The following is a 27,254-nucleotide window of genomic DNA, read 5'->3' as shown; positions in this document are numbered from 1 at the left end:
AACTATTTTTGCACCAACCCTGCAGTGAACGTGCTGAATTTTTAACTCTTTCCCACCTTTAACTAGATGATAGAGCAAGAACGGTCAGATTTAGATGATGCTCAGGTTTATAACTCTGCCTCGTTCTTTGTTGGTTGCCACCTTAGTGGACAATCTCTATAAAAATTTGTGTATTCACCACCTGGAGGTCTCCAAAGAAATTCTGCTGGAACACAAAACACCTGGAGCTGCAACTGTAGCCAAGGCTGCATTCCTTGCTTTGGTGTTTCTTTAGCGCAGTTGCCACAATTTTGTTGGTGAGCTCTGAAACCCTGAAAGCAAGCTCTGGTCGACTGAGACACAGCGGGCTCCTTGGTGACACGCTCCGTAAATTCACCGGCGGGGTGTTTAGACAGACTTGGCACATAGGAGCAAGTGCCACGGCCAGTCAGCTGATGTGTAACGGTGACTGAATGGTTCCAGGAAAGCTGCTGTCTTGGGAAATGCTTGGAAACCTCCACCAAGTCCGTATTTTTATTTAATGAGAAATATTAACGGTGGGGAAGCGTCCTGGACCTGGGTTGCTCGCGGGGGGGACGACTGCCTGTCGGCTGGCGGGGCGCTGCGCCAGTGCTAACCGGGCTCGTGCGTGTGTGCTTCACAGATGAGCCAGCAGATGGCTGGAATGAACCTCAGCAGCTCCAGCAGCGCGATGGGCTTTGGGCAGCCCCCCAGCACGGCGGCGGGGTGGACGGGGAGCTCCTCCGGTCAGACTCTCAGCACACAACTGTGGAAATGAAAGCTGCGCCAGAAGTCTCACCGAGGACAGCCACCCAGCATTCCTTGTTCAAACGCATTTACTTTCGCTGTTCCTTCCATGTACATATTCTTTTTCTTTTCCCCCAGCTGTTCGGATTAAGAATATAACTGACTGACCGTGTTGTGGTCTATATTGATTTAAATTTGATGTAGTGAAAAGCAGATCAAGAATACATTTATACATCATGGGCAGCATTTCCGTACAATGCATATGATTTCATAGACCATATATTTAAGAAGCTGCTTAACCACCACATACTGATTTTTTTTCCCTCAAAATTCTAGATCAAATGTTTGCATATAAGGGACGTAGCTCTCATGTTAGTAATATCCGAAAGATATGAACCCTGACCCCTCCAAAATTACCCAGTAATCCTGTAGAAGGTACTGTATGAACAAATGTTTAATCATATATAAATAGAATGTAAATGTATCACTGAGCAATGTTTTCTAGTGTATCAAACAAATTTTGTTTCATCATACATTTCACTGTGATGTTATTATGGTGTGCATAACAGGGAATACGGTTATTGGAAGAAAGATAAACCTGGATGTTACTGTAGTTCTACAAATCAATAGTTTATTCTTTTAAAAATGAGCATTTGATTCGTTTGAGATTCCGGTGATAACGTATCCCGTCTGGCTCCCGAGGCAGGTACACAGTATTAATGCTGAGAACTGGCGGCACGGTGGGTATACAAGGTAACTCAGTGTGAACAGATCTATTTTTCCTTGCAGAGATATCCAGGTTTATGACAGTGATTGTGTTTACATTTTATGGTGCCTCGTAATGATAAAATGTTATTTCCCTATATTAAAAGGATGAATCCATAAATGATTGTGGGTTTTTATTTCATTATTGTATGACCTATCTGACCGCTATTTGTTCAAGAAGTCTACTTCTAATGAAGGAAAACACGTTCCGTGTAGGGGATCCATTTATGCAGATATTTAGATTGACGGTTCATGAGTTAAGTCAGTTTATAATTACACCATTACGCTGGATAAATACAAAAAGTATATACATAAATGATGACTTTTAAAATACTCCATTGCAGCCATGTTTCTCTTTGATTCTTTTTACTATGTGGAAACAGCCTTGAAACAAAGGTAAGTGTCAGTTTATTAGGACGAGAGTTCGGAATTGCATGCAAACGAGTTAGAACAAAGCACAGCCGCTTGATTTGCGTATTAGAGTATCTGACAACTCCCTTTTGTTCCCGCAGAAGTCCGTCAGATGACTGGTAAAAGGTCTCACGCAGACGCAGACACGTTTAACTGGCTGAATTCCAACACCCTGGGACACGTCCGTTGTACTGCGCTCCCTGTGTTACCGTGTCTCCAGATCACACCTCAATATTGACTGTGTCCAGATGGTATTTTGGCTCGTTAGCTAGATTTACTTTTTCTGTTCGTGTGTGCCATACAAGAACCTAGAAAATAACATTTGCCTTAGTACAGCCATCCACAGAGGTGATACAAAAGCATTTTAGTAAGCGTTGAAACCGGTACCTTTGTGCAGTTGTTTGCTTTTGGCTCCAGTTCCTCCACTGTTGTTATCTGTTTCAGAAAATCAGATTCTTGCATTCCTGGTTGAGAACCACGGCGCTTGAATGCAGCTTTCGGATGCGATAGGATCACCTGAAGACTCACAGCAAATCCTTGGGGAGAGGGAAGGGGAAAAAAAATGTCAAGAAAAACCCCTAAGCTTTAGGTTTTTGTGCGCTTCAGCCTAGAAATCTCCCATGTTGTTCTTAAAAATGTGTGAATTTGATTGTATGGGTAGACAGTGTTCGGTAGGTTTGTACATCCTACATTGTTTTGTTTTGCCCTGAAGGTGCAATCGTAGTCTTTTAATTGCACCATATTTTCAACATGTTTAATCAATTTCCCATCATGTAGAGAATGCATAGTGTTGCCTTGAAAAGTCAGGTGTTTCTAAGATCTTGGACTGTCCTTCCTTTCTGCTTGTAATGAAGAGATAAAACTGAATTTTAAGTAAAAGAAAAATGTATAAAATTTATACTGTACAAAAACTTACAGGTTTAAAGGTGAGAGTCAGGAAAAAAGGTTAAAATACGTTCCTTAGACACAAAAACTGTGGCCTTTAGAGACTGAAAGGGCTTCATCAGGGCACACGCCTCTCTGCAATGCATTCCTCTAACAACATACCTCAGGGAGACTGCCGACTGAGAAATCACTAGTTTGGACAAACTCGCCCTCTCTGAAGCAGCTCTTGTGAATCTCCAGTTTGCCGTTATTTATAGAACTCTCTGGTTTTCATTCAGCAAGGTTCAGGTGCATGTATGCTTCTTAAGTAGGACTCGAAACTTGACTGATATATTTGTAAAGAAAAATTACGTTTGTAACTGCTAATGTCTAATTGCCAAGCCTACCAAAGGGATCCTTTTCTCCTCAGTTCAGAGTGGTTCCAGCTGTCCCGTTGAAACAGCAGAAGTAACAGCTTTGACATCTGTTCTGGAAAACTACAAGAACATTTAATTCTAAAGCCAGTATTAACATTTTCTCATGTAAAAAGGAGTATAACTTTCTCTAATGGAATATAAATCTGTCCCCTTTTTGACTAGTTACCTTGCTACTGTATTTTCCTTGAATGTGTCTGTGCCTTTTACGGGAGCCTTTCAAACAGGAAAATACAAGGAAGTAATTACCATATTACATGTAAAGAAGACATACTGAAACCACTTTTAACTATTGTGCTCTTGCTTGTAGCAAAGCACAGGAAGATACCAGAAAGTGTTTTTTTTTTTATTTTTTAAATAAAGATTTGGATGCTGCAGATGAAGACTACAGGTTAGGTGTAAACTGAGGTGCCCATTCGCTCACAGAGACGGTTGAAGAAAACACTTTCAACTTTATACATTACATCCTGCCCAAGATAAAGAAAGGGTGTCTGGATGGAAGGGGCTTATCCACGCCTTGCAGAGTGCTCTCGTGAGGAAGAGCCTTCAGGAGGTGTGAGCTTTGGCTGTGCAGCCTGCCCGTGCTCCCGCTCTGCAGCGGCACCACCTGCTCGCCGCAGGGCCGGGACGTGGCTGCTCCCCGCTGCAGCTGCGGGGTTCTGACACAAGCACGGCAGCTGGGACTTCCCTCCCCAGGAGAGGGTTTGTCTTCAGCGGGCTGCAGGCTTTTCTTGCTTCCCACGACTTGTAGCCTGGCTGCGAGGGAGCACGAGTTGGGCGCCAGCCCAGTGCTGGTCACAGCCATGGGTCGTCACCGGGGAAGAGCCGAGGGTGAGAGTTCAAACTCCCTCAGCAAGAGACAGCGGTGGGGGGTGCACACAGCCAGCTTCTTGCACCTTGAGAGATGGCTGTAGACTTCTATCGCTGATAAATAAATTGGCCTGGCTCAGTTCGGGTTTTTTTGTTAGGGTGGTTTGGTTTTTTCTTCAGTTAGAAGAAACCACATTTTTGGTGTAACCAGGCATTAGTGTGGTTGATATTTTGAGCCCCTCAGAAAATGTTTGCTTTGCAAAGGCAGGCATTGTTGGAGCCCTCCTCAGCCGTGTAAGCTGCTGCTCCTCTTTTAAAAGATGTAATTTTTAAGATTTAAGCCAGTCATCCATAAAGGAGAAAATGAAATAAACATCAAAATTAATATAGTGTCCTAGTTCTTAGAGAGGAGAAGGAATCCCATTCTAAGCAGGAGGGACACAGATTTTCTGCTGCTTATCTTTGTGTGTCTCAGCTTGACTCCCTGGCCCTCAGGGCCCCAACTTATCCATACACTAACTTCTCCTACATTCTCTTGTTGCAAAGCTTGCTCCTCTGTTGAGAAACCTGGATTCAGTTCTCAGGGTGGATTTCTCCTACACACAGATCTTCAGATGGGCCGTGCCCCCTGCAAGTAACACGTGACCTCGCTATTGCAAACTGCCATTTTATGGTGCTATCAAAAATCCCTCATGTTTTCAGGTACCAAATAAAAGTTAGATTATTAAGCTGAGTGTTGTACGTGGCAAGGACGTGGATTACTGTGCACTGACTGGCCTGTGGCCTGAGGTTTGTTTCTTTGATCAGTGGTCATGCAGTCTTTGTTTCTTAAAAAAATCCAATAAAGAAGCAACTTGAAGAGAGAAAGTATTTCAAGGAGACTTATCTCCTGGATCACTAGTTCTTCACCTCTTCTTTATAACTGCTTTAATTTCTCATGTATGAAATTTTGTATTTATGTAAACAGACTTTGGATAGACTACATTTTCTAGTGACAACAGTCAGCTGACTTTTTATCACAGATGGATCATCTTGGCATCAAAAAGAAAGGAGATGGCTCGGGTTTTGACCAGACTAGCACTAGTTATTTTGCTCAGTAGACAACAACCCTGTGGTAACAGATGAAAACACACTGTTACTTTGAACTCTCTCCCCAAACAGGTATTAATCTGGGATTACTGTCTCCAGAGTTGCATAACTGAACAGTGCTATACACATGCAATTCTTGATCATTATTCCTACAAAGTCATATTGGGCGTAAGTGCACGCGAAATGCCATAGGACAGTTTCACAGCTGGAATGTGAAGAGGTGTTTTGGGTTTCAATGCAAGGCTGTAAATTAAATCTAATTGACTGAAGAGCCACCGAGATACGAATTAATTTGTTGGAGGACAAGATACCTGGGAGACATGGCAAAGATTACATCTGTGCTTCTTTCTACGGAAGCTGTTCCTGTTAATTCACACCTTGACTTGTGTTAGATCAATGGCTTCTGTTAAAAGGCACAACCATTTTTCTTCATCCAGTTAGACTGAGCCACTCTTTAAAGATTTTTTTTTGCTGTGATTAATGCCTTTGCTTCCTGAATGCTCTAGATAGGATAGTAGCTGAAGGCAAGCTAGAAACTGGGAGTGTTTATCATTTCCAGAGTGTATAAATGCTAATGCTCAGTGCTGTTGTTGAAATGGATATACTGGTTTCCACACAGTTCAAGAAGTTCCAGCAGCTCCCCCCACCGAAGATGGAAGAAGCGGCAGCACTGACTGCACCCCCCAGTCCCTGCCCCTTGGACTGCTGAGGGAGGAGGTAGAGGTATCGGGAGCAGAACTGAGCCTGGGAAGAAGGGAGGGGTGGGGGAAGGTGTTCTCAAGATGTGGCAATGCTTCTCACTGTCCTACTCTCGCTGTTAAATGTTGTTGTTATTGTTAGTGCCTGTAATAAATTAATGTTCTTTTTTTCTTCCCCTAACGAGTGATTTATCCCTCCCTGTCCCCTCTCAAATCCCAAGCCTGGCTTATTTTCTCCTTCTCAGCGCTGGGGGAAGGGGGAAGTGAGCAGCTGTGTGGTGCTCAGTTGCCCTCTGAGCTCAAACCACAACAGACTTCCAGCAGTGGCTCTTTACAATTCAGACAAAATATGCGATGTTTTGCAGTGTCATTAATAGACTAGCTTTTTTCTCAGGGAACCATAAGGAAGATGTGATGTACTAAAGATCTCAAAACTGTGCTTCCTCAGGCTCTGGCAGAGGATCTTCAGGCACAGGGGATGAGCTCTAGACCACAAATCCAAAATCTCCTTGCCCAGTGATTCACAGGCATGGATGTGAGTCTCTATGATTCTCTATGACTGAAGCAGCTCCTGGAATGCTAATGTAAAGCATGCATCTGTTTTCCTTGAACAATCTGGACATTAGGAGAATCACAATCTAACTTGTTCTCATGGGTGGTCAAAAGCTCTGGCACTGGGAACAAGCCAAAAGTAAATCACTAACAGCATCATTTAATAGAGAAGATTTAAAATCGGGTCTATAATAAACACCACAGTGCCTACCTCAGAACCAATGTCACTTTTTGCTTACAACTCCCAATTCTCTCTTGCTTTTCTTCCCTGAGGGTAAGGAAGTCTCTGTCAGATTCTAGAACCCTCAGTCGAAACTGAGGCAGAACTTTAAAAACACCAGAACTAATTCATACGGTGTGTTGGTTGCCAGACCAGAAGCAACACTGGAAAGAGCTACTCTGCTTTCTGAATGCAATTTGGCACTGGAGAACAGCAGTGTCAACCACAAACTTCTCAAGGGAAATAACCAATGTTTACTGAACTGATCTAATGTGATTGCTCTGTGTGAGTATATTTGAAATAAGAATGTTGGGAAGTTGGCCAGCTCAGGTCTTTGAGCTGGATCTGTCTCCACTTGCAGTAGATTTGAATTTCACCCTGCATTTTTGAAGTCCAGAGTAAGAAGTTCATGTGCTTAAAAGCAAGGATGTGCTTCCTCTGAACAGCCACAAGTTAAATCAGTGGTCCCAAACCTTTTAAGAAGTCATTGTTTTCACACTCTGCCTCATGATCAAATTCTTCTCAAAATCACTATGAAAAGATAGTTCTGTAAACCGAAGAGAGCCTCCTTACCCTGCCTTGGGAATCAGAACATGGATTATAAACAGAGATGCACCTATTTTTTTTTTTTCACGGTAATATTTTCAAAAGACATCCTTGATCTTCTTTATGTGCAATATAGGGTATAACCTAAGTGGTTTGTATATTTGATGCCAGCAGATGGAGGAATGCCAGTGATGTACTACAGCATGGACTTAGGTTTGTTAGCAAGTCCTCCAAGGCCCCGGGGGTATGAATGTCAGGGGTGTGGTGGGTCAAGGGCAGGAAACTGAGTGTTAACACGCATCCTGTAGACTGCACCTGTTCAGACACTGATGCAGTTTTGGATTTACTGGTTCTGTTCTGTTTAGCTGTGCCCTTCCACTGCATTCCTGAGGGAAACAAAGATGTAAACACAATTTTTTACCAGCCTGCACAGCAGCCATTTCTCTCCTTGCTGAAATTAAAAATGTGATTTAATTTATGCAGTCGTTTTCTGAAGACTAATAAAAGTTCTCTCACAAAGTAGTAACTCCTTGTTTGTGGATCTGCAGTAACTTCCTATACTCTTCACACTTGTATCTTTGTCTCTATAACCCTCTCTTCCATGACTTCAGTAAAAGTACGAGGAGGTAGTGCTCCTAGTAGAGCTGCTTTTCCCCTCATGCCAGTGTTTCAAATTATAGCCATCTGCAGTTATCGCCATCATTCCAAATAACCAATTAAAAAAATGAATAATTTCATTATAATGTAGCATTTTACAGCATGAGGTCCAAGAAGGGTCTGCATTTATACTGCCTGGTATACATTGATGGCACAAGGAAAGGCAGGGGCTCCTTGCAAAAATGAACTGGATGAATTAATTTGCAGCTAACTTGTTTCAGACAATTTATACAACATAAAAGCCAAGGTACCGCATAAAATTAAAAAGAGTGAAAGTAAGTTCAGATATCACCAATCAGCAACTTAATTAGACAAGATGTGCAAGCTAAGACTTCCAGGATACATAGTGCTAAAGGGCTACACACAGCGGCAGCACTTCAGGAGTTTTAAAAGCTGCTTATTACACCGAGACATCCGTTTCTGTCCCGCTCATGCAAACTGTAAGAACAGTTATTACGAGCAACACTCACGTATCACGACACTCGGTGCTTACCTGCCATGTCAATAGCGAAGGGCCTGTCAGCTCTCCAGCCGGTGTACCAGCCGACAACCTTGCCGTTCTCCACGACCGGGCGCTCGTACCGCCGTCCTCCGACCAGTCCCACGGGCCAGACCGACACTTTGCGGGTCGTACGCATCTGCAAGAGGCAGGCACAGCGTGAGGGCCTGCACGCCGGCCTCGCAGGCTTGCCTTGGTAAGTGGCGGTGCGAAGCCTGCGCGCTAAGCGTCCAGACCGGGTATTTAAAAGCAATTCTAGCTTACGGGTTTCAGCCCGACGGAGTAAGTATTTGAAAGCTGCATGTGTGCACACGCCTCCTGTGAAATCTCCAGCTCTCTAGCCTGTAGGCACCTCAATTCTACTGAAAATATTCTGTTCGTATTATTTTTTTATAAGAAAAATTTTAAAAGCCATGAAAAAAAAAAAAAAAAACAGTATTTGTTTTGGGATTCAAAGGTGTAGATCTTTTTCATCTGCAAGACTACAGCATTATTACAGTAAACTTATTGCTGAGGTATTGTACAAGCCCAGCAAGAGAGAATAGAATAATAATAATGGTTAACAAACACTTCATTAAGACAAGTACAATTAATTTGAGACTGGTAACAAATACACTGTGCACAGGAAATTGTGGCACACAGCTCTGTCTACCAGCAATGCACCAGATTTGTACAACAGATGCAGCTCGGCTCTATCAAAGGCTCACAAAAGAAAAAAAAAAAAAAAAAAAAAAAAAAAAAAGATTAAATTTGGGCTAAACCTTTTTAACTTACACATTTTCTCTTGAAAAGCTCTGCTAAGTTTCTGAGGCCTAAAAGCAGGTCAGGCAGGATGCTTCTGCTAGTTTGCTATCAGTTGCTATCAGTAACAGGAGTTTTTCCCAATGGTGTAAAGGTAACTAAATGCAATTCTGGAAACGTAGTCCTCATCTAACCCAGAGGAATCTGTAGATACTAAAAAATTACGCTAGCAAAAAGCACGCACGAGTGGGAGTCAGTGAATTCAGTTCCGTGGTCAGTAGACTGTTTTCTTTGGTAAATGGGACATACCATGAACCCCGATGCGCTGCTCCCCGTGCGAGAAATCACTGACATGAGAACTTGAGGGGATGCGCCCACGGACACAGCAACTTGCGCAACGTAACCACACGGATTCAAAAGGCACTGTTTTAACTAGTATGCTTAAATACGGCCCTGTTCAAGCAAGTATTAAACTATTTCAGTGTAAGGTGGGCTCAATTTGATCCATTTTTAAAACAATCTCATCTTCTGTTGTAGTTGAGGCCTCTTCCTTAGGGAAAGGTTGTCCCTTTCTGGTTCTAAGCACTCCTCTTAGCAAAAACACACAGCTTTACATATTTGTAACTGCAGTCCCCTATCGATAGATGTTGAAGTAAAAGACAACCTTGGTTAAACACTTCCCTCTCTTTCTGCCAAGGTGAAAGATTTATCATGCGTATCATCTAGACTCCCAGAAGATGCACCAGAAAAAACAAAGATGACACGTCACTCTGGTTCACGTTCTAAGCTAGAAACATTAGCAGATTCTTAGGAGAACTTTCACATAGGGAAGGCAGAAAATACATATTTCAAAATCCACAAATATGTATGTACACACAGAAAAGAGGTGTGCACCTTCTTCTCTCCCGCCAATCCTCTGTGTATCTTTACATTTGTTTAGCAATATTTTCTCACGTCCACCCTAATAACTGTTGCAGCAAGTCAGATCATCTCACTCAGTAGCAGCAGTCCATATGGTGTAAGAACAGGGTACGTATACAAGTGGCAACATAGGGATTTCTCGCGATATCATGATAAGGATTCTATCCAAACCACTGAGTATTTAATTGCCAGTGAGAGACTACCGTGAATGTCTCTACAGGTTATTGTTAAATGTGTTTGTCTGTAACTGTTCTTCCTGTTTAAGATTATTTTTCCAATCCCTCCCACTCCTCCATTTAGGAAATGCAGCGTTAGCAATTAACTATTTGGATAGGGAAATCAGTCAAACCTCAGGAAGATCTTTTAGCTCTGGTTTTCACGATGCATCCATTTCACAAATTTTTCTAATAGTGAATTTATAGTAACATCCCAACCCATCGGGCATGGACACAGAGCATCATCCTGCTGCACTTGCCTACACGGGCACGTTTCCAATAGGTTTCCAAGGGCACTATCAAGCCACACACCCCCAACTCTGCCACACCAGTACTAACAGCAGGACAAACACTGATGCCTGCCAACTTTTCTGTGTTGCCATTAATACCTTCTGGAGGGTACGGATGCCTGAACAAATTACTAGGGTACAGATTTATAGCATTTATCTACTCTGTGCCAACGACCTGTACCCACGGTAAACCTAAAACACCACAAGATGAGGGCAGGCACACTCTGACTACAAAAGAGCAGCTAATGCCTGGTGAGCCTGTACCCCGCCTTTCCTCATGGTAAGCATTTGGGCAGCTGTACTGCAAAACGAGGCAAACCACACGAGACCTCTGAATGGGGTGAACAGCAGCCACAGCATTTATGCTAGCGGAACCACACTGATTTACATTAATACTTTACCATACACAAGGTGTAGGAAAATCTTGTCGATGAGGAGTATCTCACAGACCTCACGAAACCAACATGAAGTATCCCAAAACGTTTTAATTATCACAGCCTTGGGTCCATCTCACTGTCTCTGAGTTAAGACAGTAAAGCCAGCACACATCAGAAGGAAGTATGTAACCTTTTACAGAGCTCTATTTTGTCCTTGGGTTACTTTCTTTACCCTCACAGGTTACATTTTTGGAGAATTAAATAAGCAGGTGTCAAGAATACAGCAAACCCTTTAAGTAAAAGCTGAAAGAACACATCTAGACCAGTATTTATGCTAATTCTGAAATACCTTACAGCCTCAGGATATGCTAGGCAGATTAAAGTAGGAATATTTCTTTTAATCTTCTGAGAATAGCATTACTGCAGTTAACATATTGATGTGTTAAGGCTGTATTTATGCATGATGGGGAGAAAGCTATTATGTGGATTAAAAGGGCAGCTTCCATCTGGAATTTGATGCTACTAATCATTGGGACACAAAAAGGTGATTCAAAAACATGTTAATTCTAAATAGTTTTATTTCTGTGGGTTAAACAACTGCCAAAATCCTGTAACTTACAAACAGCTTCCCAAATTGCTCTTCTGTCATTTTAATGTGCAGTAGCACATGCTGTCTTAATTCTCAGCATTTTAAGTCCTAGTAGCTTACATGAATGGTATTCATCTTTCTTACACTTAACTCTCTATAAGCTAGGCATCTGGTCTATCCTAGTTAGACTTCTATAGTTAATGAACAGAGATGGGAACCTACTGATGCGATTCATCCTGCCTGGCTTAGACACCTATCTTAAGGTAGGACGAATCTCCCTCTGAAAATGCTTTTGTCTACTATTTACATTTTGATTATTTGAAAGAGGGTCTTGGGCATAGGAGGAGAGTGATGTACTGGATGGGGGAAGATGAGAAAAGGACTCCGAGATGGTTGAACAAACCCAAATGAAGTGGTGGGGACACAACTGGGAAGGAGTGGGCAAGAAAATGACAGGAGAGTAGCAATTGACCAAAGAAATCCCAGCGAGATGATGGACACATAACAGTAAATACAGTAGAAACTTAAAGTAGTAAATTAGTAGAAACCACTAAAAAATAACAAGTGAAAATGCAGAAAATGTAGCTGAGCAATAAAAGACAGTGATAAAAGCATTGCCAAAAATAGCACCTCATTAGTCAATCAAGAAAAGCTGCTTAATGGTACGTGCCGGACTGATGGATAGTGAAGGTATCAAGCCAGTAACAAAATGTAAGAGGCCAAGAGAAATGAAGGCAAATGACAGACAGAAGGACACATGGCCACACTTGCTACAGTGAAAAGGCTTCCAGACTGGAACAACCATCCTAGTGTTTTTGCAGCACGATGTTAATGCGTTTCCATTCAGGATTCAAAGCTCTCAGCAAATGCAAACCTGGCTGCCAGACAGAGTAAGCTGTTTTCCTCCTCCCTCTTCTCTATCACTCCAACCCCTGTGTAATTTGTGACCTGTACTGGTCAGGCGACAGGTTATCATCCAGGCTCACCCCCCCATCCCAGCGAAACTCAGATAGATTTCTATGTAAAGTCCCAATTTATTAGTACCAAAGACAGGATTTAGAGCTCCTTCACTACAACTCTTCAACTGGGGAAAATGTTAGGGGTTAAAGCATGAGGACAGCCGGGTTCCCTAGCAGTTCTCACACAGGCATCCTGCATTACTCACAGGTCACTTAAAGCCAAATTCTGCTTCAACAGAACTTACACACGACTGCACTACGAGTCAGAGGGATAGCTCAGCTGCAGCGATGCTGTCCCTGTTTACTTAGGTGTTAGAGGGAGCTTCTGCCCCTACTTACCATCGCTCCAGAGGAGGTACTGGATCACAGAAAATCTGCGCCAGTGGTTTTTGTGGTTCAGGGACTGTGACGCTTAGGGGAGAGTAACTTCAAAAAGCAAGTTTGTTGTCAGTAAACTTCACTGTGAAGGGTATGTCTCCATGGGAAAACATGTAGAAAGGGTCTACAAATCAAAAAAAAGGTGCCAGTCATTGATCTAGCCTACTCTGCAACCCTCGCGGGTGATCTGATTTACTGTTTCACCATTCTCACTATTAGAAAGCTTTTTTCCAAACATCTGCCGTAAACCTCCTCCGCTGATTCTTACCCAGTCACACTGCAGAGGGAGGACAGATTAATTCCCTCTTCTCTCACATAACATTTTACATATGGGGTACAATGATTAATGCTTCTAAATTATACCAGCATCCCTGAGCACAAATGTCAATATTGCTTCCCTACAGGAGAAAAATGTACTAAATTTAAGTAAAGCGGTTTGGAGCCAATTTCTCTGAATTGGGAAGACTTCCAAAACTTTGCTATTCATGTTTTCTTTTGGCCCTTCTACTCACTAACTCTCTCATGCTGCTATCTGTTATTCTACTAGGTTGTGTTCACTGAACCTCTCAAGAGCTGCTGACCCTTCATAATTAATTTAATAGTAACAGTATCAGTTTCTCAGGTAAGAAAGACTGCTGACAAAGCACAGAAACAGACAGTGCTACATACTTTGTAATGCAGAGTCCCCTCACTTGGATAAATCTCTTTCGAACAGCTTTATTTTTGTCACTGTTTCCTCTAATTTTTAAACTATTTCATTGTTTCTCTACCAGCCTTTTCTAATCCAGCCTCTTTAGCATAGGTATTACATGTCTATGTGCAAGGGGAATGTCACTGTGCATTTAAAATCTGTCACGTATTCTTAAATCATTTATATACTAGAAAGGTATTTAATGCACTGCTAACTCATATTTAGATCCTCTTTTATTATGAAGAAAATAACTAATGACTGCTAGCTAATGTTTAATTCTGTCTAGACTACTGAATGTTATTTTTAGGACTATAGTAAAAAATGTGATTCTTCCAACCAGGAGATATAACAAAAGATCTCCACATTTTAAAAGATAAACAGATTCACTTATACTACTTTTACAATTTTTGCATAAATATATCCATCAAAAAATACACAGAAGTTAGCTTAATATAAAGATTAGGATAGTTATGTAGAAGTTATTGAACAAGCGCTAATCCTTTCCTAGTCAAAAGCTGGAATAAATAGTAAATATTCACCTCTTCTGTAATGTCTTTTTTGAGTTGCTCTCAAAATATTTTACAAATATGATCATGGGAAAACTGAAGCCCGTGTGACAGGTGATGCCTGTAAGTACTTCTGCTTTAATCTCAATAACAAGGATTTATTTTGGGGAGCTACGAACTGTGAAGGGCCATTAGAATATCTGCTACCTTCATACATACCTTTTAGAAGAGTATAGGGCAGGAGTGTAAAAAAATGTTTTCAGTCTGAATCACTTGCACAACTTGCCCTCTGCTCTACAGTGCCACTATAAAAACTAGCAGAGTTAGACAGCCCTTACCTTCAACGAGTTGGTCACAGCCATTAACCAAGGCAAAACATTTCCCATTTTTCCTTTGTTCTTCATGAATCTTTGTTCCCATCTGGCTGATTAGAGGATGATCCTACCTGGCCAGTTTGGGCCACTACATAAGCAATAGCATCCTTTCAAAACTTTAAGGAATTTTTGTTTGATTTGATGTTTAAGTTACTCCCGAGAAGAGCAATCCAGCTGACTGTCCTCTTCACCAATCCTATTCTTAACCTTCCCTGTGGCTCCATGAATCTTGAGTAACCTGTAAAGAGTACCTCAACTTCAGGAGAAGGGGTTGAGCTATCTCTCCTCCCATCTCCTTTCCAGATTCAACTCTATCAAATTGAATTCCGGTCCCCAATTCAGTGCACAACAGGGCTAACGGCTAAACTATTAAATAAAAGGTTGGTTTGGGTTTGTTTTTTTTTTTTTTTTTTCCTTAGAAATTACAATTAATGCTGTGATTTCCTCTGAACTCCATGCTGCATGGCTGTATTTGGATCTCACTTTATAGCACGTGCTCCTCTAAGGAGATCCAGTCTGCAAATTCTCAACTTGCACTCAGACAGGATAGTGGTATATGCCATACTAGCATGCTCTAGGCACGCAGCAAATCTTGCTATGAAATTTTAGACACCGGTGATCAAAGGGCTAGGGGTGGCAGTGAGGGAGATCACAGTTTTAAGTACAAGCATTTTAATTTCACATACATCTCAGTTTAAGTGTCTGAGCAAAATACAAGCAAGGGTGACAGATATAACCTAGACAGGAATCTCTAAAAATCAATGCATTTCCGAATGCAGCAAGCTCACTTTCTCACACATGTTGAAGACCTTTACTTAGTGAGTCCTTTGTACTACTTCAGCAGCTCACCCTTCTCCCTGAAAGGTTTCAGGGGAGTTGGCGCTATCAACAGTGGAGTGGACCTCCAGCACAAATTCCTCCAACTTGCATCCATATCCATGCATGGACCAAGGAAGTGGTGGCCTTTGGCCGACTACACAAAACCAGAAAGGGCAGAGAAAACACCTGAGACATAGAAACACATGAATGAGGTGAAGAGTTAAGGGAGATGGAACTTAGCTACATCTGTCTTCGGTTTCCAGGTGCTTAGGCTAATCTTGGTTTTCAAATCTCTCTATGAAGGTGGAATGCCAGCTTTATCTCAGGTTTTCTTTCTGGAAGTCTAAAAATGTGAAATTGGCAGTTGCTAGGCATCAGTGACAATATTACAATAACTTGCATTCAGGTATAAGATGAAGCACAAACGCAACAGAAACTTTAACAGTGCCACTCCAAAAAGAACAGCCTATAGTGAAAAACAGAAGTTACAATGATGCATGTAGAAACATCTGTAAAGCATGTCAAATACAGTAGTTGGGATTTCAGGCCTCTCAGTGGCTTTGTTATGAGCGCAGGCTGACGTTCAACTGATAAAAGATATTTTCAGAAAGCGGACTGTTGTTTTTGATGAAGAGATGCAGATGGACACTTCCAGGTGAACAGACCATACCTGAGCAGAAAAAATATGAATTATTTTTGAGGCCTGGATCCCAAAATAATAAATGACAAAATACAATATGCCAGAACCACCAGCATTAAAGTAAAAGCACAATTTTTCACCTGACCACCATTATACTTTCAAGCAGAAAGAGTTGGGAATAACTTGAAAACCACACCTCCACTCCTGGAAATACTTCTTCATCGTTGCTGCAGCCCCACTTAGTACTCTAAAGAATTTCACAATCACTGAACAAGTTGGTCCTTTCCCTGAAGCCTTTTCCAGGGAAGGTGAGCCCTTCCTAACAAAATGCTCAGCTGAGTCAATGCTGAGCACACTGTAGCAGCAGAAAGACAGACCAGGCTCTCCACCTTGTTTCTAGAAACCACAACTAAACCGGCTCAGACCCTGCCCAGTTTGACTTTGAGGACATAGTTTTGCCAGTCAAAAACTATGCTCTACACCCACATGCCATCATACGTTTTAGGAAAGACGACGATTATAAATAGCACCAGTGGGTTCCAGATTTACTACAGATGGTGACATTTTCCAGCAAAACACTACTGTAAACTGGGGTTTTCTTTTCCCGATTTTAATGAAACACATTTTCCCCAGGTCTATTGGGCCCAGCTCACTCCATATGAAATATAATGTCCTCATTCCTATAAGCACCAGACAAAAGTACTTTGGAAAGAGATTAGAATTTCCTCATCAAAGGCTCTCAGAAGTATCCCATGGCATTTCATGTCAAAGCATGCTCCTTTTTGATCATGCCCTTACAGTTTATACATGTACCCTCACAGTAAAGCTTTTGCTGATTTTGCTCTGTTAAAAAGGCTCCGTCTTCTGTAAGGGCACTAGGGAAACCCATAGCAAAGGAGCTGCCTTAAGCATAATCCTTCACTGACATGCAGTTCCCTGGCATGTCTTCTGCTCCATAGTAATGCTTTTTCAAGCTCCAAGCAAAACACCCCCCTAACAGCAACGCTTCTCTCAGGTTGGTTCTACAGTCCTAACTAGTGTTGGTTCCCAATCCCCCCAAGCCCTCACTGCTGTTCCTGTAACCCACTTTGACTCAGCAGAAAACCATTACAAAGAAAACAGACCTACTGTTTCATAAACCATCGAACATACACAACTGCCTGGGGACAGATGCTAGCAGACACAGCTGCTGGCAGGCTGGGACCCACACGTCCCCAGGCCCGTGTCAGTGAACATGCTGAAGGTCACCCAGCCAGCGCAGGACGGTGGTAGGACCATAATACAGAGCTCCTGCCTACGTATATACTGATCTCCCCAGGGAGCAGACTACAGTTTATCAAACCTCCTTTGGGATTACACGACTGCAGGTCTGGAGAATTGTTCCTGGCAGGGTAACAAAATGAAAAAAAACTCCCTCTCAGGTATCGTTACCGCCACTTTCATGACAGGAATTACTGCCAGATTTCATCTGCACACAGTGTGTTCTGAAGCTGCTCTCTTCATGCTTGGAGAAGATGAGCATGGTTTACCCTCATAAATCAATCCGTTCCTGAAGGAGATGGAGATTTACTACAGAGCTGTCAAGCCAGAATCCAAAAAGACAGAGAAGATTTTTTTTAAAGAAAAAAAAAAAATACACAACCCTCAGGCAGTGCCTCTGCTGAAAACAAGACTACGTCTCTCTCTAAACGCAACCTCCCACTTGTCGTAAAGGCACATCCCGGTGGCAAATCCTGGCGAGGGACTTCCATTAACCTCACCAGGTCGACAAGGCATTCGCTGTGTTACTACCAACAGCATCCCAGAGACCTTGCATACAGCTCGTCAGCGACCCCAGAAAATGATCATGGGAACTTGTAGTGGCAACTGAAGCAAAAGCTGCTTCTCTGCTCCTAGAACAGAGTTTTCCAACCACCACGTTTCACAGGAAAAACTCATTCATGCACATGTGTTTCCCTGCGAACACAGGGCTCAGAATAAACACCTCTTCTTTCCCAGCAAAGCTGGTGAAAGAGAAGCCTTAGGGCTGCAGAGCTGCATGCCAGAGGTTACCATTCTTGTCATCAAAAGGAAACACAGATTGCACCCCCTCCCGTGCATGCAATTTTCAAGGTTAACCCTTCCGATGGATTTATCCCCTTCTTTTCCTGCATTTCCTAGCTGATTGGAGAGGTAACTTGTACCTTTTTGTTTCACCATTCACATCAATTACAATAATTATACGGGAAATGGTAAAAGAATAAACCTGACTCGACTCCCTTTCAGTAGCTGTAGGTCACTGAAGAGATATGCCTGCCAATACTGTTCCTTTAGCTTGTCCCTAGCGTTTGTACTCAAAAAAAAAAAAAAAAAAAAAAAAAAAAAAGTAGAGATTCATCTCCAAAATATCTTTTGTCCCACACTACTCTTTGTGGCAAAGTGTATTTTCTGTATCAATTTGTAGACTCCCTACGAGTGAATCAGATTACTTCTATATCCCCAAAGAGAAGTGGATACTCCCATCACATCAAAGATGGGTACGTGGAATTACTCTGCATTATAATTCGCTAAGCACAGCCAGCAGATTTTAAGAAAATCAATTACAACAAAGGTTTAGCCTCCAGGCAAAGGTCTTCAAATTAGCAGCTTCGATGTTGAATGCCAAATGAGCAAAGGAAGTAGGGCATCCCTGCTGAACTGGGACTCCACATCTGCCCACCTACTGGAAATGGAAAGGGAGGCATTATGAACCTAAACACAGATTAACATAGTCACATCTAAAATAACTTGCTCTAGGGGATTTCACGTGTATCACGTTTCTGTGTATCATGTTTATTTTAACCTACTGACTGTAAAGCATGTGAGGAAGCACAGTGCTTCCGAACTGCAGAATACGGGTGTACACCACTAAATACAGTACTGTCCACCAGCGGAAGCTACGGACCACAGTTTGTCTTAAATTCTGTACATTCCCTATCTGCTGCCTGTCTACTTTTCTGCTTCCTTGCCAAGATTACTCTCCTAGCTGTCACGGAAGACGTACATGATCTTTCTTCTGCTGTTTTATGTCCAATTATTAAACACTCCTCCTTCCTGTCAGGGGGAACCCAGAAAGAAAGCTGGATACCCTCTCCCCCGAGCGCTTGCCAATTCCCACCGAAAAGGAGTAAACCCCTTCGCCAAGGGGCTGCAATAAAGACGAAAACAGGTCCCTTCACAAAAGAGACTCCTGAAAGGGTGTTTAGTCATTACACAAACGATTTGCTGCTTTTAAGAGCGAAAGGCTTCAAAAAGACCGGGCAACTCCACGTGAAGGAGACGGCTCCGAATTAATTCATTCGCGCCAAGAAAAAACTGTGAAGGATGGCGACTCTTGATGCAAATCTGTCCCCGAGGGAGAGGGACGCAGCCTGAGAAAAATAAATATCAAAGAGCGCTTCCCATCCCAGTTTTAACAAAACTGGATCCCTTATGTAAACCCTAAACTTGCCTGGCTCGGCAGAAAAGCGAGAAAACAGCGGTAAAGAGTCGGGGGGCGGGGGGGAGCGTGGAAGGGAGGAAAACTTAAGAGAGGGGTGTTCACACGCAGGCAGCGCAGGGGAGCCCGGGTGGGGGCCGGGGCGCTGCAAGGTGTCCGCGCCGGGGAGCAGGCTCGACTCCTCCGTGCCCGGGTTTTTGGGTGAGGGACGGGGACGGGCAAGCGGCGGGGACCTGAGGGGACGAGGAGAGGCGGGAAACGGCAAGGCGCCCGAGAGGCGGCGAGGGGAGGCGGGAAACGAACGGCGAGGCGCCTGAGGGGAGGCCGGCCGCGCGCGCCCCCCCCGCCCCGCACGCACCTCCTGGAACAGCTCCAGACTGTAGGTGTTGTCGTCGTCGGCGAAGAAGAGCACCCCGGGCTGCGGGGGGGGCAGGTGCTGGTGCCGCTGCCGCAGCCAGGCCAGGCCGGCGTTCCGCTGCTCGGTGGCGCGGGGCAGCCCCGGCCGCTTGTAGCGGCGCGGCGTGGGGACGTGGAGGTGGGTGCAGGGCAGCCCGGCGCCCGCCACGAAGCGGCTGACCAGCTCGCTGCGGGCCGCCGCGTCCTCCACCAGGATCCAGTGGAGCCGCGACACCTGCCGGAAGGTGTTGGCCAGGCGGGTGAGCTCGGCCTTCTGCACCGGGCGGCTGTAGGTGGGCGTGATGGCATAGATGGTGGGCAGCGCCGCCTCGGGGCGCCGCGGGGGGGGCGCCCGCGCCGCCGCCGGCCGGGACCCCCCGCTCCCGCCGCGGGCCAAGGCGGGGAGCGGCGCCCGGTTGCTGTCGATGTCCAGCACGATGATGACGATGAGCACCCAGGGCAGCAGCAGGAGGAAGCGGCTGAAGAGCAGCGACTTCATCCTGCCCCGCCCCGCCCCTCAGCGCCGCCCCATGGACGGGCGCGGCGGCGCCCTCAGCGCATGGCGGCGGGGGGGCGGCCGGGCTGCCCCTCCGCTCCCCCGCGGGGCGGCCGGGCGGGGCGCCGCTCCCTCCCGCCGCCGCCGGGCCGGGGCGCCCCGCGGTGCCCTGCGGCGGTCCGACGGGGGGCAAGCGCCTGGCCCCGCTCCCGCCGCGCCTCTTATTCCCCGAGCGGCCGCTCTCCCTCCTCCTCCTCTTCCTTCGCCCTCGGCATCGCCGGGCCGGGCCGCGCCGTCGCGGCCGGAGCTCGGCGCGGCAGCGGCGGCGGTGCGGGGAGGGGGGGGGGGGGGGGGGTTAACGTGCGTGCTCTAGGGAGACGCTCCTTCTCCTCCGCTTCCCCGGGCGGCTCTGGCGGTGCGCGGCGGCGGGGAGGGGAGGGCGGGGAGGCGGGAGGGAGGGTCCCCGCGGGCGGGGGCCGGGGGGTTCCGCCCCGCCCCGCCCCGCCCCGGCTCCGGCTGCCGCCCCCGGGCGCCGCGGGGAGCGGCCGGCGGAGCTCGGCGCCCTGGGAGCGGGGTGGGGGGGTGGGCTGCTGGAGCCCGGCTGGCGGCGAGGGGCTCCTTCCCGCCGCGGCTGGAGCCAAACTTCGGCCGGCGGCCGGGACGCCTTCCCCGGGACAGCGCCGGGCCGGGCGGGGGGGTACGTGCCCGAGTACTTACCCCTCGCAGCGGCGGGCAGCCGCTGGCTTCGTTTTTTTGTGGTTTGTTTTTCTTTTTTATTTTTTTTATTTTTTTTTTTTTTTCGCCAAACGGCAGGCTGGTTTTTTTGCGCTCCGCAGAAGTAAGAGGCTGCCGATGAGGCGGCCGATTTGTGCCGCTCCCCTCGTTTTTCCCCGGTGTCCGCCGGTCGGTGCCGCCCGCCCGTCCCCGGGCCCGCGGCGGGGACACAGCAGGGGCTGCCCCGCGTCCGCCCCCCCCCCCGCCGAGCCGCCTCTGCCCCCCTTCCCGCCGGGGTGCTGCCCCGCAGATCCGGCGGGCTCGAGAGCTCCTGTTCCAAAAACACTCGTATATGAGAATTTCATAACAATCCACCTGTCTTTATTTCGTGAAAAAAGGCGTTCGTCGGGTGCCGCAACACACGTGAAACGCACAGTCTAAAACCTCTTACGAATCCCTTCCTGCCAGGAAAGTTTCCGATGCATTTTTCAACACTCCCTGCTGTCATAACTAAACGCTTACGTAGAGCTTGAATTATGCTTTTAAAACTTCGTGTTGCGTAAAAACCGCAGAGGCACAGCATTAGTATTTACAAATTACTGAATTCTCCACAATTCTCTGATTAAAACATTTACCCTTGTGTAGATCAAATGGTGGTCTCACAGACTCGAGGACTACTTGAGTTCAGAAACAGAGTGCTTCACCACTGATACATTGACTTATCAGTAGGAATAGCGCGGCTTAGAGAAATCGGTCATGTCTTCAGCCTCCCCGGCTTAAACTGCTGCTTTTGTTTCTGTTTTATATGGATCCTTCGTATTTGCATGTGTGTGACAAATGCAGATAATGTGGACACCATGTATACCTAGCATTCACATCTATCTGCAATTTGTTGTTCAAAAGAACGTATTAACCCAGAGGGCTCACATACAGAAGGGACGCTGAAGTGATGTAATACAATCTGAAATCCATGCGAAAGCGAGGGTGACGCATGACCAGGCACTGAACATCGAAATGAGGGAACATCTGTGTAGCAGAGAGCTAATTAGAGTTAGCATGTTTAGTGGAGGAGTGGAAGGGTTGTTATGTGATTAATTAAATAATATGGGGGAATGCAGTGAGCATAAATAGTTCAATATATCCAAATCAAAAGCATCTCGGACATGAAATTACAGTTGCCCACTTTGTGCTGATGCAGTTTATCTAGAGGACAATCATCTAAATGCTGTCTCTGCCCAATCACTGAATGTACCATTGTTTTCTCATTTACAGTACAATCTTATTTACAGAGATAATTCATTCACATAATGCAAACATATGTATCAGAGCAACATACCAAGAAACTATTGCTTGTTCTCATTTGAAAGTCAGTAGTCATTTGGAAAAGTTAATTCAAAGCTAGTCACTTCTAGATATTATATCATACCCTGTTAGGACCCTAAAAAGCTATTGGGGCAGAACGTAAAACCCAAGGGTTACAAATGGATGTGTTTAATTGATGTTCTTTATAGCCAAAAATATTACATTATTAAAAAATACCGGGTTTATATTTGTATTATCTTTCATCCGAAAGTATTACCTTCCATGGACTTGCATGTCATATTCAGAGCTTAGCCTAGAGAGAATGCTTAATAGTTTATGGCTATAAGGCAGCAATAAGAATAGCTAAATGTAATTGCAGCAGTTTAGGAAGGAGCACAAACACTAACTCAGCACCAGGGAGATATCCCAATGAACTATTTGGTGTTCTTCCATCTCTTTAATTGTGTTCCTGAAAGCTGGTAACTACGTGTTTCTGTACACTTGCTAACAAAGTGTTTACTGCTTCCAACTGTACACAAGATTGGTAGCGTAACAATGTGAGACACTTGGCTGTTTGATAACAAATAGCAATAACTCTATTTTTACCCCAGAACTGTCGTAACATGTTTTCACGTGCCACGTAACAGACACAGAGGTCGTGAGTCAGGTCCATCAGGTGTGATATCAAATAATGCAGCAGCATCTACTGTTAGCTTTAGGTATAGATTATCTTAGATGGAGAGGTAAAAGATAATGAAGGCACTACATACAAGCCAGATGTTATTTATTAACCTGTTGTTTCTTGATAAGCAAAGCAAAATGTTCTTCCTTTGGAAATTGGAGGAATCCAGTCAAATAACCACTCCATTTGTGGGGACAAACTATCTACAGAGATGATAGTTTTTTCCTGCCAAACACCTTAGCGATGGTTATTATAAAAATTGTCACATTTGATTTGAGGCCTCAGGTGCAACTCTGAAACAAAGGACGAGTTTCTAACTTGTGATGGATGGTACCAATCATTGTGTGACTCAGACTGTTCCTATGGTTTCACACAATATGCAGTACAGCGCATATTCTGGGTTGTATCAGGGTGTGTGGGCAGGCATTCCTCTTCAGGATCTGGTCCAGAATTGTTTGTTTGCAGTAGTGTATGGCTTGGCTCATTTATTATGGTATTGCTGATCACTGCCCCCGTTCTCCAAAGATCTTTATCAGAGATGTGTCAGGACTTGGCACCCAATTTTTCATTTGTTTTTTTAAAACCAAAACCAAAACAAAAACCAAACTACCTCTACTTCAGTTTCTTGTGCTTCTTACCAGCAGAGGATGCCTGGCTCTGGCAGCAGAATGCTTGACACAGTGCTAGAAGGCAGTGTGTGTATGTGTGTGTGTGTGTGTGTGTGTATGTGCAAGTGTGCATATGCACGTAGAAACAAAAGAAACCTCATCCCTGGGAACATTCTTTACAGGCGCACAGAGGCTTTTTTCAAATTGGAGCACACTGCAGACTCTTTGTCTCGTGCTGGCTGGATGCAGTTGTAAGGGATGGGAACGCCAGCCAGCAACTGCGTGCCCGCCCCAGTTTTTTCCCTCTTCATTGGTTTCAGTCTTTCCAACATCTGTAGAAAAGGATAGTGGGAGAGTTGCTATAGCTGTGCCATAGACGTACTGTCCCACTTTCTCTAAAACAACTCCGTTCTTTTTGCTTTTCTCCCCCCCTCACCGTGCGGGGTCACCCACCAGGCAGCTCCATCTAGAGGCTCCTGATGCGACCCAGGCTGCCCACCCAGCCTCTCCGCTGGACATGCCCCGGGGCCAGGGGACAGGCTGGCCGAGCCTTTTGCTTGCTCCATTTGAATTTCCCCTCATTTTCTGAACACCAGGATTTGCTCAAGCTAGGTACAACATTACAGACTGTTCTTTTTCAGATATTGGAAAGATGGTCAGAGTTATAGATAGCATTTGAAATAAAGCTATGAAAATTTATTGGTTTGTAGGTTCTGTGGCTGATAGAACTATTACAGTCCTGTGGGAAGTAGAAGCAAAACCGGTTGGATAAACATAGAAAAATGTGCAATTATTTTTAACTAGTGGATAAAACTGCAGAGAAATAGTTTCTATTTCACATGCCTGTAATTTAACAGATTAAACCCAAAGATGGTTCGTTTCTTTGGACTGTTTTGTGGTGTTCTTTCAACAGCAGTGACTGGTGATAACAGAAGGTGGGTAATCAGCTCCGGCATGCAAAGGTGGTTCATCGGCCCTGTTTCTGTGATGGATAAAACCAGATACAAGGTGACTCAAATTGTAGCAGGCAAAAGACTAGTCTGCCTGTCTAAATTAAATACATGCAGTGTACTTCCTAGTGCTTGAATTTACACCTTTTGGCATTGCCCAGTCAATCAAAATGTGTGATTAGCCATAAAAACAGTATTGAAGTTGCATCTCACAGGGGTGTCAAAGAACATCCACTGTCTACTGCACACTTAAGGGCACAAGTCTGATCTCAGTGCAGTCACTGTGTATCTAGGGATTCAAATGAGGACATGTTTATTATGCATAAGTTAAGGCCCAAAACACCAATCCTTAAGCCAGGTATCCTACTGAGAGAGTAATGTTCTGCCATCTGACAGGCACAGACTGCCGCCCTAAGTGTCTGCACAGAGGTACCTTAGCATGAGCGAGGGGCGAAGAAAGGAAAAAAAAAAAAAAAAAGCAGCAGCAGCACAGGATGCAGCAAAAGCATTATTTCTTCTGTCCTCTTCTGCTCATTTAGACTTATTTAGTCTCATTAGATCACCTAACGCTTTTTCTAAGAGAGCACATTTTCCTGCACTATCCAGTTGTGGAAGTCCCTGAGAAATTTAATCATCCAGCTCGGAAGTGAGGGCCCCACACTCACATGCAGGACTCTGTGTGCCAGAAAAGATGGGCAACAAAGACCGTGCTGGACTTGCTAAAATAAGGTATATGGGGTCTGTGCCATTCCAGAAACGAGAAACCAGCTGCCCGAGCTGACAATGAAGAACGAGATTGCATGTTTATGTATGCACATAGGCCATTTTGAAATAATTTTCTCTACTCCTTTGTTCCTTTTCCTAATAAGCCAACTTGTTTATCACTATAGCAACCAGCGACAGATTCCTGGAAAGAAGAGCTGCAAATGCCCATTTGGACCTCTGTGGTCACAGGCGGGTGGTACGAGCAAGGTGCCATACCTGCCTCCCAGAGCTCTGAAATGCCACGCAGGGACAGAGCAGGGAGAGGCAGGCGTGACGTGGTGTGACACCGTGCGAGGGGGACGCGCTGAGTGAGCAGGGCCTGATGGAAACCATCACCAAAATAAGCACTGTTTTAACTGAAAATAAATGCGTTACACATAAGACAACATGAGTTTGAAATGCAGAGCTGAATCTTGAATGCTGAAAAATTCAATTATCCCTCGGTGCCATGGGCTTCGGTGGTGAAGAGCGGAAGAGGTGGGAAACGGGCGTGCACAGAACCTGCTCAGGGGACGTCCTCCAGGTGCGGGTACGGATGGAAATCCACCCTCTCACCAAACATCTGCTGCCAGCAAACACCTCTGAAACCTCTGCCAGTGAGTGTCCTGATGGTGCTGAGCCACATTCCGGGTGACATCTCGCAACTACAGCATTTGCTCATAGTGGCAAAGGTTGGCGCAGCAGAGCGGAAGATGTGACCACGGCCCATAACCTTCAGGGGTAACACAGTTGCACAGGAGAGAAATTGTTTATTTACTTCTCAGCCTAGAAAACTGCATGCACAAACCCCCCTATGTTACAAGAATATTACCAGAAGTGCAAACTCAGGCATTCAGGGATTGCAAGCACTACAACTAAGATTGCCTTAAAGATCTTAAAGTGGTCTTTTCGAGCACTTGCCTTATGATTCAGCCTTTATACCTTTAATCTTCCTTTAAATCTACCTTCTCAAATAGTATGAAGAGGATCATTCTTATGCTGTTTGGCTAACCCTTCTCTGTATTCATATAATTTGTATCAGAAGTCCCTGAGCTCTCCCTGAGTCCCGGTACCCAGACCTGATCAGTTTGCTTATATTTTGAGCAGGCCCTGGGTATGAAAAAATGAGTTAAAAGCCGTATGGTTGAAAAAGGCCGCTTGACCCTTGGTCCTGATACAAAGAGGGTTGAATGTTTTATTCCATGTTTTGTTTTTAATGTAATGTTATATTAATGAGGTAATGTTGTTGTAGCACCAGTGTCCCAGCATATGTCAGGCAAGCTTGTAAAAAGATGTATTTTCTAGTAGACTACATGATGCAGTAAAAAAACCCCAAGCAGACAAGTGTTCAGGCATACAAGCTTTTCTTTGGGTCTGAAACGGCAACTTACTGAAAAGCCCTCACAAGAGGAACACCTCCAGGTTACTCCCTGGAGTTATTCCTCATAAAGAAAATGTTTTCTTTCACCATGTTGTGATTTTTTGTAAGAGTCTCAAGTTGATGAATTTTTTTTTTTTTTTTTTTGTCCTTGAGAAGTCAAACGGTCCGCTCCAGTTTCTCTTGAAATCATAAAGAAACTTCCCACACCTTTCTGTTTCAGACCTACATGAGGCCTTGTTGACAGAATAAATGTTTTAGCATAACCAGATGTGGACTTAAACAGAATTTCCAAGCGCAAGCAAACTTCTCTGCAAGCATGCTTCACCCTACTTGAAGACTAAATCATCCCTGCGTGAATCTATTCTCCTCTATCTCACTGGCTAAACCCCCACCTGGGCTGACAGCAGTGACACTGAGACAGTTGGCAATCACCATAGTAAGTGGGTATTGTATGACAAGGCTTGCAAACTGTCTTGCAAGGCAGCTGGGTGACACCTCACATTGTGAATCAGCAGATAGGAAAGTTTCTTGGTCTTGGCTGGGGACTTGGTTTTATAATTAATTCTGGGTTGGCTCTTGCTGTATGGAAATAACTGGCTGACACTGCTCTGGTTTTTATAAATATATATTTTGAAAACTGGTGTTCAGAGTGCTGAGGTGATAAGTGGTTTATGACATCTCTGAGATGATGAGTATTTTATGGCACTGCAGTGTCTGAGCAGCTGGAGACTG

At 44.7% G+C, this 27,254-nt stretch overlaps 2 protein-coding genes and 1 long non-coding RNA gene across 4 annotated transcripts in view; 1 reads left to right on the top strand and 2 right to left on the bottom strand.

Annotated features, from left to right (window-relative positions):
- Window positions 1-1,633, top strand: part of SMAP1 (small ArfGAP 1) — a 99,714-nt gene extending 98,081 nt beyond the window's left edge. For both annotated transcript variants that reach the window (XM_033002647.2, XM_033002648.2), the window contains one exon: window positions 644-1,633. In XM_033002647.2, coding sequence (XP_032858538.2) covers window positions 644-778 — 135 coding nt within the window. In that variant the 3' untranslated portion in view covers window positions 779-1,633. The remainder of the gene's footprint in view (window positions 1-643) is intronic.
- B3GAT2 (beta-1,3-glucuronyltransferase 2) lies at window positions 1,357-20,571 on the bottom strand. Its single transcript, XM_042802989.1, has 4 exons — window positions 19,608-20,571; window positions 8,287-8,431; window positions 2,311-2,459; window positions 1,357-2,231 (listed from the first exon to the last, which is right to left on the bottom strand). The coding sequence occupies exons 1-4, from the start codon at window positions 20,142-20,144 to the stop codon at window positions 2,145-2,147; spliced, it is 918 nt and encodes a 305-aa protein (XP_042658923.1). The 5' UTR covers window positions 20,145-20,571; the 3' UTR covers window positions 1,357-2,144.
- Window positions 10,930-15,726, bottom strand: LOC122154481. The gene is made up of 4 exons (XR_006166409.1): window positions 15,183-15,726; window positions 14,298-14,571; window positions 12,724-12,886; window positions 10,930-10,978 (listed from the first exon to the last, which is right to left on the bottom strand). It is a non-coding gene; the product is annotated as an uncharacterized LOC122154481 (long non-coding RNA).
- Window positions 20,572-27,254: the final 6,683 nt, after the last annotated feature.

The sequence above is a fragment of the Tyto alba genome, unplaced genomic scaffold, assembly GCF_018691265.1.
Source record: "Tyto alba isolate M040663 unplaced genomic scaffold, T.alba_DEE_v4.0 Super-Scaffold_40, whole genome shotgun sequence".
NCBI lineage: Eukaryota > Metazoa > Chordata > Aves > Strigiformes > Tytonidae > Tyto > Tyto alba.
Note: the sequence above shows the minus strand (reverse complement) of the source record. Positions and strands in the feature narration are given on the sequence as shown.

What these genes read in the sequence shown, in the direction of transcription:
- B3GAT2 (XM_042802989.1), bottom strand. Translation starts at nt 20,144, where the DNA reads ATGAAGTCGCTGCTCTTCAGCCGCTTCCTCCTGCTGCTGCCCTGGGTG. An exon ending in CTTCGCTATTGACATGGCAG is followed by an intron (nt 2,460 to 8,286) that starts GTAAGCACCGAG and finishes CCTCTCCCCAAG; the next exon opens with GATTTGCTGTGAGTCTTCAG. An exon ending in AAGCAAACAACTGCACAAAG is followed by an intron (nt 2,232 to 2,310) that starts GTACCGGTTTCA and finishes GTTATTTTCTAG; the next exon opens with GTTCTTGTATGGCACACACG.